Source organism: Patagioenas fasciata, chromosome 1 (genome assembly GCF_037038585.1).
Source record: "Patagioenas fasciata isolate bPatFas1 chromosome 1, bPatFas1.hap1, whole genome shotgun sequence".
Taxonomy (NCBI): domain Eukaryota; kingdom Metazoa; phylum Chordata; class Aves; order Columbiformes; family Columbidae; genus Patagioenas; species Patagioenas fasciata.
Genome location: NC_092520.1, coordinates 117,457,152 through 117,472,890, shown reverse-complemented (window position 1 = coordinate 117,472,890; position 15,739 = coordinate 117,457,152). Strand labels below are relative to the sequence as shown.

At 42.2% G+C, this 15,739-nt stretch overlaps 1 protein-coding gene across 1 annotated transcript in view; it reads right to left on the bottom strand.

Moving 5' to 3' along the window:
• DHRSX (dehydrogenase/reductase X-linked) overlaps nt 1-15,739 on the bottom strand; it is a 167,597-nt gene that overhangs the window by 41,114 nt on the left and 110,744 nt on the right. Inside the window, exon 5 of the mRNA XM_065855771.2 lies at nt 5,502-5,709. Within this exon, the coding sequence (XP_065711843.1) occupies nt 5,502-5,709 (208 nt within the window). The remainder of the gene's footprint in view (nt 1-5,501; nt 5,710-15,739) is intronic.

Sequence of the window (15,739 nt, the reverse complement as noted above, 5' to 3'; positions counted from 1 at the left end):
CTCTTAAGAATTTTCCTTTATTATTTAAAAAATCAGAAATAAAACAATAGTACTATGCTACTACTATGCTACATCAGCTTCTTATTTGGTTTTGCTTGAATTGGAAATCTTGTACAATCCATAAGTTCTTCCAGTCAGAGAGAATTAAAAACCTACAAGTGACAGCTCAGTCATGAAAAGACACTGAAAGAAACAATGGGGAATTTTATTATTTTTTTTTTTTAAAAAAGCTTTTCATTGAAAAATATGTTGACACATCAAACCATTAAAAAAAGTTATTTAAAACTGATGGACATAATGTACTCCAACAGGATGACCTAGAAATTAAAGGTTTGGAGTTTCAGTTTGATCAACATTATACTTCAAAATATGAATGACAATGTATTCATAATGTTAACTACAAATAAATTGCAAATAAGACATTCTGAAATTACTGAAATCAATGGGCTTGGTCTGAACAATTGACTAATAATTTCCAAAAGTAATTTGACATTTTTACTTTTCATTGCTCAACATGTGCATGATTTTCAAAATCTCAGCAATGCTGACAGGACAAAATCCTCGACCTTTTGCCTGAACTTAATACAACTTAATTTACCAAGAAATATCGCACACATGCAAGAAGTAAAGAACAACACCCATCCAAGAACTGGAGGTCTCCAGGGACTTTGTACACAGATTTTCCCATCAGCATGTGACATCCCCTGTTGCATCCCTGATGAACTGGCTAACAGAGATAACTGGAGCAGCCTTGTCTCCCCAGCATCCTTCCAGGTCCTGACAGAGCTGTTTACCCTATTTTACACCAGATAAGATTCACTTGTGGCAGCAGGGATTTTTGCAATTCCCGTCATTCAATCTCTATTGTCTCTGACATGATTCATGCACTACAGCTATGGGGGAAAAAAAAAAGTTATCTGGGGACTGTACCAACTTGGAGAGTTACAGAAAACACTCACTCCTGCAGTTGAAAAGTAGAGGAAGGAGAGCAGAAAATGTGTGACTGACTCTTCCTGAATACAGAGGAGACATGAACCAGAAAAGGAGCCGTGTTACTGTGGCTGGGGAGTTCATAGACCTGTGATTCACAGCATTACAGGGCCCATTTGGCATGCAAAAAGAGAGGATGATGAAAGGAGTAGTTAGTAATGGAGGAAGAGCTAGACAAAACGCACAAAGATGCTAACCCCTGGGAAAGGGAACATGTTCAGGTGTAACCCACAGTCTGGGAAAGGGAATAAGGTTTATTTTTCTTTATTTTCCTAAAATGTCTTCTTATTTTTGTAGGTAGAGTACTTGAAGGAGTGGCCTCCATCCCAGCCTTGTAAGAGTGCCATGAATTTCAGTGAACTGTTGAAGCCTCTCAACTCGATGGGATGGCACAAAGTTCTCCAAGCTTTTGCTAAAGCCAGACAGCCATATGCTCTTGTGACCATATTTTTTTCTTCTCTCACTTCAGAAATATTCTTTAAGGCAGGCAAAAGAGGAAGAAAGGACACCCCCAGCTGTGCTGCTAGAGTGCAGAGTCTAGCACCATCACCACTGTTGAAACACTTGCAGATAGCGTTTCTGTTAAACTTTCACCTCCTTGAAAACAGTCATATTCGAAGTAGGGATGAAGGAGAATGATTTGCCTTAGGGATCCCCTTGTCGACTCATGTGATTGCCGTTGAAAATGGTCTGGATCTAAAAGACCACAAAGGTGTTTGATGTTCTTCATATATCCTTCAGCAAAAGAACTGGGAGAACAGTCATTGCTCTTGTGTGTTTGCATTTTCAATAACACACATGAAACAAGCTATGCCCTGCCAGTTTGGAACAAGCTCTGTCCTGCCTTGATGTACCCATGCTGTGCCTCTTTTACTGGTGTGTGTGGGAAGGGGATGGGCAGGAATGGGGGAGAAATGACATTTGTAGGGGAGAAATAGGAGCAGGACTAGGGGGAGAAGATAAGACAAATGGAGAGCAGGAAATTAACTGGTTAGCAGAAATAGGACCCAAAAAATCAGAGAAAGAAAAACAGGATGAGTTAGGGATGGAAAAAACAATGGAGACAAGAAAGCCCAAAGACACAGGTGAAGATGAAACTATGACCATAGAAATCAAGCAGGCAGGCATAAAGAGAGAGATGGCAAAGGTAGAAAAATCATTTAACATGCAAAGAAAATCAAGAAAAAAAAATAAATTAACCCTCCCACAAAAAAGGAACTGAAAAGACAAGCATGGGGTAAATCAGATTGGTAAAATGGCAGAAAACAAACTTGGAAACATGGAAGACAGTAACACAAGCTACATTTAATACTGTTCATGGGACAGACCTTCTAACAATTATTTGTTATGCTCTTGCCCCATGGTCACTGTGATATGGATGACATCTGGCTTCAGAGCAGAACTCTGAGCAGCAAGTACAAGCAATGAGGAGCAATGGTCACAACTGTGACTGACAACCCAGAGTCTCCTGAGTGGGAGAATGATCCTATACAAAAATTTCTGGTAGAGAACTGAATCTTGTTTATTGTCTCCTTTACATCATGACAGTTTTCTGCCTTTCCTTCTCTGCCATGTTTGATGGATTGATCCCTTCTCCATCACTATCACTCACCTCCAGTTTGGATACTAGCCCAACCAAAATTTAAGAATAATGGGACAAGAGCATGGTAAGCAATTCAGTCTGCTGCCACTAGTGATTCTTCCAGAGTACAGACCCCTTTCTCCACCATGAATAAATGACTCCAAATAGTTTTGCTGCGTTCCTGCAAGGGTGGGACTACCTGCCAATCTGGGAACATACACCCAAGTCATGAAATGAATTACAGCTAACTAGTGCAAGTCAGAATAAGTAAAAAGTCAGTATAAAGTTTTTAGAAAGATTTCCCATTCACACAAGCATCAAAAATGAGGGATGGCATCACTGGGAAACTGTGGCAATTAGTGGAAGGCTATCGCACCACAGCACTTACCGAGGGTGTCTTTATCACATCCATTTAAGCTCTTAAACACTGCTCTGAATCATAAGGCATCTCCAAGGCCCCGTGGTGTGGGCAATGCCTGTGTATGGTACCCAGCAACAGTCCTCCAGGGCTGCTAAACCACCCGCTCACGCTGTGCACACACACTCCAACACATAAGTGATCTCACTGTTTTTAGCAGCACCGTTTATGTGATAACTATTTAACCAAGTGGGGGCTTATCAGCAGTTAGGTTAAAACAACAACAACAACAAACCAAACAAACAAGCAAACAAAACCAAAACCAAGCAACAGGAGTGTCTTCTTCCCCCCTGAATCAAGGAAAGGTTTGGGGCTGAATCCACAGCCCTTCTGGGTCCCACTAGTGTGTCTGTGTGCGCAGAATGCAGGCACTGCTGCCACCCCTCAGGCAAAATCATCCAGAGCCTGTCATCCTTTATGGCTCTTCTTATGCCAGTAATGCTAAAATGTAAAGGGCAAGGTTTGGTGCAAAAGCTGAACGTAAATCTCCCTGGTATATTATTATTTTTTACATCACATTGGTACTGTTCATCCTCAGACATAACTTTCCTAACTGAAACATGTCTGGTTCCTTTAAAGTATGAGTTAATAACGATGAATCACAAGTAAGGATGATCCCAAATTAAAGATTCACAGTACAAGACTTTGCTATAATCAAGGAAACTATTGTTATCTAGAGACACAGAACAGCCACATTTAATTTTGCATTCTGTACTTTAGCCCAATGAAATACTAATTACACTCCCCTTGGTCCCCTTGTGTGGTGCCATTCAGCACATGCCCATCAGAAACAATAAATACATACGTCAAGTGAAGAGTAAGGGTAATTTCCTGTGGTTGTTTTACAAGCAAGAGATTAAACTGCAACTACCCTGCAGAGTTTAAACAATGTGCTTGTAATAAAACTGATGCCGTAGTATGTAATCAGAAGTCAAACAGAAAGTTTGACATGCTTAATGCAGCATTCATATGTAAAATGTCTGCAGTGGAGACAGCCCAGCTCTCTAATTTCAGTCTTTGTTCCAAAATGAAACCTGGGGCCAGGTGCCTGTGTACAGGTGCTGAAGTCCCTGTCAAAGGACAGAGACAGAATTTCTCCATGGAAATGATGCAAAACTCACACTGGCTCTGTGCAGGCAGAAATGCTCTGGAGCCCATCAGAAGTCAGGCTCTGTTTTACCTGTTAGTAAGCAAGTAATTACTATATATAACTGCATGGGGAAATAGCAAAATGCATCTCGGTTGTCCTGCCCAGTCCTCAATTAACTAAACAACTCTACATGGTTCCTGTGTGACACCAGAGACATTTACTGGATCATTTAATGTCTTCTTAGTGTTAGAAATATCCCAGAGACATTCACCTGTGGTTTTCCTGAAGGAAAGCAGTTGGACAGAATACAGCCATGCATTTTAACCCATCTTACTGGGTTAAAAACCCAGGATGGCCATACACTTGGATCTCAGAAGGGAAGGGAAGGGAAGGGAAGGGAAGGGAAGGGAAGGGAAGGGAAGGGAAGGGAAGGGAAGGGAAGGGAAGGGAAGGGAAGGGAAGGGAAGGGAAGGGAAGGGAAGGGAAGGGAAGGGAAGGGAAGGGAAGGGAAGGGAAGGGAAGGGAAGGGAAGGGAAGGGAAGGGAAGGGAAGGGAAGGGAAGGGAAGGGAAGGGAAGGGAAGGGAAGGGAAGGGAAGGGAAGGGAAGGGAAGATGGCATGCCATGAGCTGCAGGCCAGTTGGCAGAGCTGCCAGGGAGGAAGAGGCAGCAGGCAGTGTTTGGGGCAATTGAAGCTGCAAGGCAGCTGGGCAGGTGGGGCTGGCTGCGCCCCCAGAGCCAAGTCAGCAGCCCTGCGCTAAGCAGGAAGGGAGCTGGCAGCCACCAGCATCTGTCTGCACCCATTTGTTGGACATTAGGAAAAGGTTCTTCACCCAGAGAGTGGTGGAGCACTGCAACAGGCTCCCCAGGGAAGCAGTGATGGCCCCAAGCCTGACAGCGTTCAAGAAGAGACTGGACAATGCCCTCAGACACACGGTGTGAACTGTGGGGTTGTCATATGCAGGGACAGGAGTTGGACTCAATGATCCTTGTGGGTCCCTTCCGACTCAGAACATTCTATGATTCTATGGTTCACTTGAGGACAAAGTCTATTATTATTCACCCAAACGAATTTGAAATATTCCAGTCTCCCTGATGAGGCAGTGAGGAGTCCAGGCTCTGCACCACAACTGCCACCACAGTGGAAGCATCAGGAAGGAAACAAGGCTTTCAAGGTTAAGAATAAAAGGCTCCATTTACAAGGTTATAAATTATTTGTATCTTTGAATGAAGGTTGCAAGCTTTGCTCAAGTCTGAAGGAAATTTAGCAACTGCTTGAGAATCATGTCTCATTAATAAATAAATAAATATTAATAACAAAGGCAACAAACCCCCGTACATTCAGTATTCAGTAACAATTATCTTGGAGTTCTAACCGCACACCCTTACTGCAGATCAGTGAATAGCAAAAATGGGTCAGTACCTGCTTTGTAAGTCATTCAGGTGCAATTTGCCTACATAATGCGTGGCTGATGAGACAGTGATGATCCTAGCATTGTGACTGTGCGTTCCTGATTGCTTCAGCGTATCCAAGAGGAGGTTAGTCAGCAGGAAGTGTCCCAAGTAGTTCAAGCCGAAGTGCTCCTCAAACCCATCTTCTGTCTTCCTTTCAGGGACCAGCATCACCGCAGCTGGAGAAGAAAGCAGAGGTAGTAGAGGTAAAACCTGCTGATTTATTTCAGAGAAGGAGCAAGTTATAGGGAGCACAGATCTCCTGGTGCAGAGTGTAAACAGCGCATTTAGAGAAACAAGTGGTGGCATGTGAAGTGTAAAGTGTAAAGCCAATACTGATTGACTCCTGCTGAGAAAAATGTCAAAACCTCCACTTCAGTTCCTTCATCCAGAAAACAGGTAGACTGATTCTGTCCCTCTCTGCCTTCCTCACTGCAGAATTGTGAGGATAAGTTAATTTCTGAAAAGTGTTTTTAACACATTAAAAGTTGAGTTAACCCATTTCTTTCCTTCCAGAACTCAATGCTGCAAATCCACAATAATAATTAATTTACCTACAATAGGTGGGAGCTGGATGATCCCAACAACATTCCCTCCATCAAAGATCTCAGAGCAGTGCAGACAAGACCAGGCTAAGCAGCACACCTGCTCTCCCAGACAGCTTTCTGCTGAGTCCTGGCTGGAGTTTAAACATCTGTTGAGTCTTCATCTAAAATCTGCAACTTCTGTCTCACTGTTGTGTGTGAGAAAAGATGTAATAAATTTACCCAATATATCTTAATTACTGTGCTTACAAGCAGCTGCATATTGAAATGAAGTTTTGAATGCTTATTTTGGCAATATTTTTGCATATATTTCTGAAAACCACAATTTTCAAACTCAGTGCCTAAAATAAGTACCCACATCCCTAACATACAACATTGATTTCAGCATCTTGCAGAGTATCCTGATCTCATGCATAAATTATATTGGGTACTCAGGCTGTGTGGGAGATGGCTATCCCGCTCAATTTTATAAGGTGGACTTGAATGTCATAATTTTTTCTTATTTTCTTAAAATTTAATTAGCATATAAGTAGACTTGACCTCTGTAATTTAAATGGAGATGGACATGGTTCATGCAGAATAATGTTACAGGCTGTCTTCTCTCGAAAACACATAGATGCGATACAGCAGTATCTGACCACAGACGTGAGAGCCAACTTCATCCTTGTGCTACTTCATGTGTCTATTAAAAAGCCTTTAACATCCCATTTCTTGACATCAGCCCAATGACAGCATATTAAATTACCATTTTAAAACTGCACATGCTGTGCATCTGCACCATTCCTTCTTTGGTTGGCGGGGTAAGGGGTGCAATTGACAGTCCTGCTTCATTACTGCTGCTCAGGCTGAGGAGGAGACATTTTCAGAATCTTTTTAGCACGGCCAACACCCATAGTGATTCACCAATGGCTGCCTGTTGCTTAATGGAGAAACTGGAGAAGCAGCATGAGGGGAAGAAATGAGAGAAGATGACAGAGTAAACAAAGGTTAGGGTGTAACAGCGTACCTGCATAGGGAGACCTTACGACTGAACATGAGTAAAGCTGGCCGATGGTATGATGAAAGAAACACAACACAAATTACATGATTGGGCTCTACAAAAGCTCTGATTGGCATCTGTCTGTCATTACAGCCACTCTCCTAGATCCCTCAGAACAATGGGAAAACCCAGCTGCCTGTTATGGTTTCTCTGCATGTCAAACCTCAACTTCAACAATGGAAAGTTACAAATCAGAGAGTGTCTGGTCGGGTATCCCACTGTATTCTCTTTCCTCAGCAGCACCTGCTGAGATGCACAGTGCAACTGCTCATAAAGTTGGAAACAGATTTCCCTTTCTTCCATAACCTGCATATGCAGCATATAATGACATCCAGAACAGTAGCCAGGACTGAACACCAGCATAAAGGTTACAGACACACAGAAATGTGAAACAAGTCCTGCTGTGACTTCTTGTTTTCTGGGAAGAAAGAAAGGACGGGAAGGGCAACAAAACCCAGACTCCCAGACCAAACCTCAGCCTGCTACAGTGCGAGTTTTAGCAGAGACTGGGCTCAGTGTGAGCTGCTGGAGGGTAGATGAGAACAGCATCACATCTCTGAGCACCGGGGCTGGTACAAGGAAATGATTTGCATCTCTCTGAAGCCCATCCTGCCCTCCAAAGCTCTGACACTCAAAAAATGCAGAAGGAAGCAGTTTGATGGAGGTCTATTTGTAGCCACACTGGTAAAATGCAAGCCCAAGAAAAGACAGCCAACATAAAACAACCCTGGCACAGCAGAGCTGATGTGACCCCCAACTGCTGCTTCTGCATCTGCCAGGGCTGCTGCAGGACTTGCTATGGGCACCTCCATGCACACAGATTTGGAGATGGAGGAGTTTGGCTGGAGAGAAATGCAGCAGATGACTACTACAGCCATTCAGCTTCACATCACGACCAGCAGGCAAACCCGGGGAGGCCGTCACTGCTCACATCAGCCCCGAGGATGCCTGTGCAACAGCAACTAGCCCCCTCCACCTGCAGAGAGGCATGGGATTTTGAGAGCACAGAGAGGCTCTGCCCTCCACCCCAATTGGTCTCCACCATCTGTGCTGCATGTCCTGAAAGCAGAAAACAGACCTGAGCTCAGGTCAGGAGATGGAAAAGATTTACACCTGTGCAATGCACAATTGCTAAGATACATATTCCTGAAAACTATTTTGCTCATTCTTCAGGAGCTTCCTCTGAGAAGAAATCATGCTCAAGTCCTTGAGCAGGCACAATCACCTCTGCCTGCATTTGTTTCTAATATGATTCCCTTTTTATCTTCAAGAGCTGGTCAAATAATATAAATCCAAACCACCTTTGAAAGATTTTTTTTGTTTGTTTTTTGATGGCACTCATCTTTGAGGTGGTTTCTATTGAGGCTATTAAAAAATCTTGCCCTGCAATTTGAGGCCAGTTTCTCTTATTTGAGGAGAAGCTATTTTAATTCACTGAGAGTGAGCATGCAAAGGAATACCCAACAGGCAACTGAACCTGGCTGCTTTTCTGACAAAAGGGAAAACCTTGTAAGTGTAGCAGCAAGCTCTCTTTTCTAAATTATTAACTACCTAACATTCAGTAGATACTAAAAGTGGCATGCTATTGATTTTCTTTTGTCCAGAAACGTCATCAGCTTTACTCAAGGGCTCCAATGGTAAATCAAAGAATGAAAGCTGCTTCTATTTTTAATTCTTTCAATTAAACCAATATTGTTTGAAACATTAAAAAAAATGTTTTTTACCTCTTCATTGTATACTGAGAATAATTCTGCTTATTATTCTGGTATGGAATCGACTCAATCCAGTATATTTCTGATTTTAATTATCAATATTTTAATTATCAACAGTCAGTCTACACAGTTTTCGTGAAATTTGAAGTGGCAGCATGCAGACCTTTAACATCAAACACTTCAGTTCTGATACAATGTACTTCTACATTTTTCTCTCTCATTTAGCTGGTTTGTTTCCAGAAGATTTATGTTTTAAAATGTCACCAAGATCAGCATGTCATTAGAGGATGAATTAATAAGTAAGCTGAACATGTGCTTCTACTTTGAAATTGATTAGCTGTTATTGAAATATTTAGGGAAAAGACTGACAGTATGCATGTGGAAAACTGCCTAAATGACACATCAATGTGTGATTTTGCAAGACTAGAAATAAAAGAGAATAAGAAAAATATTTTGCTGCATAACTATGCTGAAAATTAATTCTTCTTACAGGCATACTGTATATTCCAATGTGCTGCAGTTATGCATTTTGGGTAATATATTCAAATTATACACATTTTAATTGGCTATAATGAATAAAAAAAAATATTCTTTTTAATTTTATGATGAGACAATAGTCGTATTTTTCTCTCAAAAAATGAATACAACTCAAGAGAACTGTCTCTGTAAAAAGTAATTTATCATGATTTTCTGTAAAAATTTCTAAGGAAACTCTTGGTTTGGAATCCATAAATGAATTAGTCTTATGTGGTTTCAAGAACGTAATGGATCTGATAGTGCACACAGCATAAACAAAAAGTTTATGTCAGCTGTAAATGTTACAGGCCAGGCGTGCCATATTTTTATTGGATTATATAGGAGAATCTGTACCATACCTGCCTGTACTGGAGATGAAGGTAAGCGTTGCTGTAATTCCTATACCTCCCACTGTGAACACATCCTTCATCTCCACTGTAAAATATGTTGTAAGAGCTCTAAAAATACAAGTATTTCACTCAACTAGATTTATTTACAGTGAGCTATTTGGAAGTTTTCAAAGGTAGTTCTCCTAAACTCACTACAAATGAAAGATTTAAAGTATTTTTTTCCACATGCAGAACAAAATGTCTTCCTTCCCAGCCAGGCTCACGGAAGAGGGTTTGGAGGCAGTGCCACCACATGCCAAGTCCTTTTATCCCCAGCAATCCAAAGGTTGGGCAGACAGTGCAAGAGATCAGCTGCATATGCGTACATGTAACACCTACACAGCAGGAGATGAACCTAAATAATCACATTCACCCAGTTCTTGCTGTCTACAAGAGATACGTACTGTACCAAAAAAGTTCCCAAGGGGAAAACTTAATAGAGACAGTAACTCAAAGTAAAAGCACAATGTCTTTTCTCCATACAGGTTTTGTACTGGTGTAGCTGATACATTCAGCAGCATTCTCCTCACTATAAAAAAGACACCGAGGTGCTGGAGAGAGTTCAGAGAGGGCAACAAAGCTGGTGAGGGGTCTGGAGCACAAGTCTGATGAGGAGCGGCTGAGGGAACTGGGGCTGTTTAGCCTGGAGAAAAAGAGGCTGAGGGGAGACCTTATCACTCTCTGCAACTACCTGAAAGGAGGTTGTAGCATGGAGGGGGTTGGTCTCTTCTTCCAAATAGCAAGAGATAGGACGAGAGCAATTGGCCTCAAGTTGCACCAGAGGAGGTTTAGACTGGATATTAGGAAAAAAAATTTTCATGGAAAGGGTTATCAGGCATTGAAACGGGCTGCCCTGGGAAGTGGTGGAGTCGCTATCCCTGGAGGTATTTAAAAAACATGTAGATGTGGTGTTTAGGGACATGGTTTAGCGACAGTGCCAGGCTAACAGTTGGACTTGATGACCTTGAGGGTCTTTTCCAACCAAAATGAATCTATGATTTTCCATGCCATGAGTGCAGCCTCATGAGGTGACCCACTTCACTTAACAGTGTCAAAACTGCTCTGCACATTCATACACCAAAAATACATATGGGCCAATCTGCCTAGCTGTAGAATAGTATAGCCCACTCCCCTTCTGAATAGGGACAGCTATAGTGGAGTGAACATCTCAATAACCCTATAACAGCATCCCCTGGCTGGGCTGTTTATACTAGATTGCCTGTTCCACCTCATTAAGTTGGGCTATGCTATGCCAGAATATATCTGTCCTGTGAATCTCTCCTAGCTAGTGAGCAATGAGAAGGTACAATGCCTTATTAGAAGAATTGCTCTCAGAAGCACCTACCCGAGACACAGCTGTACTCACAGAACTGCTTTTTACAGGTATGCCTCGTATGGGCTGCAGAGAGGTGAATTTGCAGCACTGCTGTGACACTCTGCTTGCTAAGCTGGGTCTGTAACCCAGAGCCCAGAGCTGGCATGCTGGACACCTATTGGTATCCTAGAAAAGCTTAATGAGTCCAGACAGGACCACACACAGGAGCCAAATTAACAGTATATTAAAGCTGAAAAAGGTAAAAATCCAAACAGTTAAGAAGAAAAACACAAAAATACAGATTAAGATTGGTACAGCTTTCCAATGCTATAGTCCTATTTCCTATCTTCCCAGTCTGGTGGAGGTAGTTCAGAGTCCTGTACTTCCTACCTTCTGGAGTTCTGAATATATGTATACACTCGTTGTAAGAGCAAACTGGAAGGAAATGGAAGGAAAGCAATGAATTTTATCCCATGGTGTAATGATGACACCTAAATGATACCTAGAGCCCACATCAATGTGGTGTGAACTCTAGATCCTCTTGTATCTCGTCTTAGGGAGACACAATGATGTGCTGTTAGCCTGTCTGGCACTGGTGGTGGGACAGAGACCTTCCCTGGAAGGCACTGGACACCTTGAAAACCGGTTTGATAAAACACCTACCTAGAGCAGAGCAGTGTCAGGACTGATCCCTGAGCTGCAGAGGAGAGCCATCTCCAGCAGGTTCAGTCGGTCCTGCCTTTTCCCAGAACAAGGTCCTTCACAGGAGCCTGCCTGGGCCTCTGCTCCAGCACTGAGCAGGTTCCCTCTAGCTCCAGTTTTCTGCTCCCTTGCAAGGGGCTCTGAACCACCTGTTGCCATTTTGGCATTCTGGCTTCCTAATAACTTCCCCAACTCCCTGTGCCAGTCAAAATGCACAGGCCTGGTGAAGACAAGAATGGTGTGCTGCTTTCCAGCCAAAGCTCTGGGCTGCCGTCCCCTCCCCCGGCTACCCCCAAAATTTGGTGACCTGACACTGATCTTATCATGGAACAGCATCCGTGCAGGAAGGACGGGAGAGGCTCAGCCCCAGACATGCATATCAACTTAATCTGCCTCTCTGCTACCCTGCAAACAGTAGGTTCATTCTCCCTAATTTTCTTACCCAGCCACTCCAGCTCCTTTGTGTCTGAATCTCAAGAGATCTCACTGTGTGTCCTGCAGGCATCTGCCAGTCATGCCTGGCTCACCCTTCCCTCGCTCCTGAGGCTGGTTTCCTTACTGAGCCATGATCCATGTCTCTGAGGCTCCCACTAGCTTCCCCACTCCCTCTTCAGTAACAAGAGGTGACACAGGAGTAGATGAGAATTAATTTGTACAAGTTATGGCAAAGTCAGTGGCCAGACAGAAGAGAGAGGTTTCAATCACATCCCCACTAGGGGGTATAATTCTAGTATCTGTTAAATGTCGGTAAACTCACAAAAAAAAAAAAATCAGTCAAGAAATCCCACACTGCAAGAAAATGTTCAATCAGTTTGTGCACCACAGAAACTCTAGTCCTCAAGATAAGGACTCAATCCTTATGAATTATGTGGTGTCTAAGGACTTGCAAACTCTGACTGAGACCTCTCCTTACCATTCAAACCTGCCTAATGCCTCTCTTCATCATCATTATCCACCCCAGCTCCCTCTCCCCATATTTGCTCTCCTATGAATTTCCTGATACTGAGCAACAATATATGCAACATTCATATTTTAAATATATTAAAAATTCTTTCAATCAGCAAACTCAAATGTATTTCTATAAATATTTCCCCCATTCTAATGGTTGGCATATGACAGTACTGTTTCCTTGCATCAGCTTTTCACCTTCTACTGGCTCACCCCTGGCTCACCAACCTCAGACACCTCTCTTTTATTTCAGTTCTCTACACCAAGGCTTCTTGTACCTACATCTCTTGGAATCACACAGAATATTTGGGGTTAGAAGGGACCTCTGGAGTTGGACCTCTAGTTCAACCCACCTGATAAAGCAGGTTGACCCAGAGCAGATCGCACAGGAGTGTGTTCAGGCAGGTTTTGAATGTCTTCAGAAAAGGAGCAGCCTGTTCCAATGCTCTGTCACCCTCAAAGTAAAGAAGTTTCTCTTCATGTTTAGATGGAACCTTCTATGCCTCAGTCTGTGCCCGCTGCCCCTCATCCTATCATTGAACACCACTGAAAAGAGTCTGGTCCCAATATGGAAGTTACGGTCTTGTCCCATCTCCATGCAAACCAGGCTTCTTCCTTTTTCATGCCACAGGATTTTGTCACTATGCCTAAAAATGCAAGAGCCAGCTCTTCCAGAGAGATGAGGTCACTAGCCAATTGAGGTCACCAGATACGTCCCCTCCGTTTAGGTCCTGAGAGTGCTGAAATCACGTTCCAGCTCCAGTCACATTTCAAGTGTATATCGAGGTAAACCCCAGACACTCATCACCTCCCATCCGCCTCTCCTGACTCCATAGTCTGCTTTTCATGGGACAGAAAATTACCATGCAGGTAATGGTTAAGTGAGCCACAGTGCACATCTCCACCCCAGCTCAGAGACAGCCACAGGGAGCAGAGGGGACACTGATGCCCAGCCTTGCTGCCAGTGGCTTTGCCTGCACACAGTACTTCCCACCACAGCTTGAGGCTGTGATTCCAGCAGAAAGACCTGCTTAGTCTTGACTAAGGACATGCTTGGTACGGGCAAAATATTTAGTGATTAAAGTACAAAAGATTATTTTTCAGACTGCAGTGCTTAACAGGCTTCTGACTCAACCCAGTGTGATAATATTCCATGGGTGGCAAAAGGTGCATCTGCCTCTGACACAAAGGCAGCATCTTGCTGGCATGTGAGTTCACATTCCAAACTGTGATAACACCAGAGCGTTTCTAAAGAAACTTGCCATAATTTTTGACGTTAAAAGGATAAATTTAAAAAAAAAAAAAAAAACAAAACACCACTCCAAGATGTTTTTCTTACCATCCTTGGAAACAGATGAACTCTTTTATCTTTAAATAAAAAATAAATTAGCCTTAGGCAAATGCTTGGCATGAAAACTCTTAGCCCAAATATTAAAAGTTTGGCTAACTAGTAAAGAACTGAAAATCGAGTAATATCAACTGCTAGTCCTCCCAGACCTACCTATAATGCTCACAAGGGAGAAGTGAACTCTATTAGCTGTGCCAGAGAAGATAAAGCAAAGCATCTTTCCACTGAAGACAAACTCTTAGTTTATCAGTAGGTTAAAGAAAAAATAGAAAAGAATTGCAGACAACTCACATTTAAGGACTATGAGAACAACAATCAAATCTTGGTAGGTTCAGCACAACACTTAACAGGCTGCAACAGCTCCTTAAAAACAGATTCACTATCTGATTCAGTGTCACACTGCTATGTAGGGAACACACAAAGCACAGGCTAGTTCCCTGGAAAATGCATCAGTTAAAAAAAGAAAATATGATCCACAACTGAGGTTTTGTTTTCACACTAAAATAAATCAGAGCATTCATAATTGGGTCTGGCTTGAAAAAAAACATTCTCACTAATCGTATGGTTGGCACAATGGTGACTTATCCCACTCACAATCAGAAAATAGGAAAGTCAGTCACAGCCTTTTAATTCAATCAGAAATTCTCTTAGAAGTAAAGTAGCTTGTTTTGTAATTTGTATAAAAAATAGTTTTACCTAAAAGCTATGAAAGGATTAGGTAAAAATAAAACATGGCTCATTCCTGCCTCTCAGAAAAGCCAGTGGCAAATGTTCCACACACTTAAGTAGAACCAGTTGGGTTTCCTAATCCATCAATAGCTGAATTTTGTATCTGTCTTCCACTGATAAAACACTCACATTCAGGACATAAAAGCAAATGGGTCAAGAACCTGCAGCATGTGGAGCCTGAGATATTTCCCTTTTCACAAAGTGCTTATATCACAGAGACAGAAAAAGCTTTGGAAATAATTAGAAAGACAAAGATAGAATCAAACAGAAGTCAGGATTTTCATGAATGAAATCCTTACAGTTTGAAAGTCAGAAGTAGCCTAAAGTTACTCTTCCAACTTATTAGTTCTTCTAATAAAAATCAACCTTTTATAAGAAATCTGATATATTTTTATAGGATACTTATCAATCTGGCAGACAACAATGCTAGTCAAGTGTAATAAAAACTCTAGTTGATGACTGCCGCTAAAAATCTGGGCGCTGGGTAAATTTTGGCATTGCATAATCCTCGATTGCTCTGAACAGGCTGGGTTGGATACTGCCAGCAGTGTCATGGAGCTCTGACACATGTGCCCAGACAAGTTACTTCTAGTAGCCAAGGCACCTAATACCTGTAAAGAACAGTGTGTGATCAGTCAGCCTCCTCATACTTTCCAGTCATCTCTTTTATAAAGATCACTTCCTCTGAAAAAGCTCAGTAAATGGCATCTATCATGCACTGAGCATCTTCAAAATATATGGCTCTGAGAGCATATTCATATTTTGGAACACATTAATGCTATATCTTAGTGTCCTTATGAATCTTCTAGTTTTACCCATCATCCATGGAATATCCATTATAAGCTAATGGACAAACTATATTTCCTTTTCCAGCTCTAGACATCACTCAGAGGCCCAGTTCTCCCATGATGTCTAGAACCTATCACCCATTACGTACAGGTAAATGGGCACTTGCCCTTCTACTTG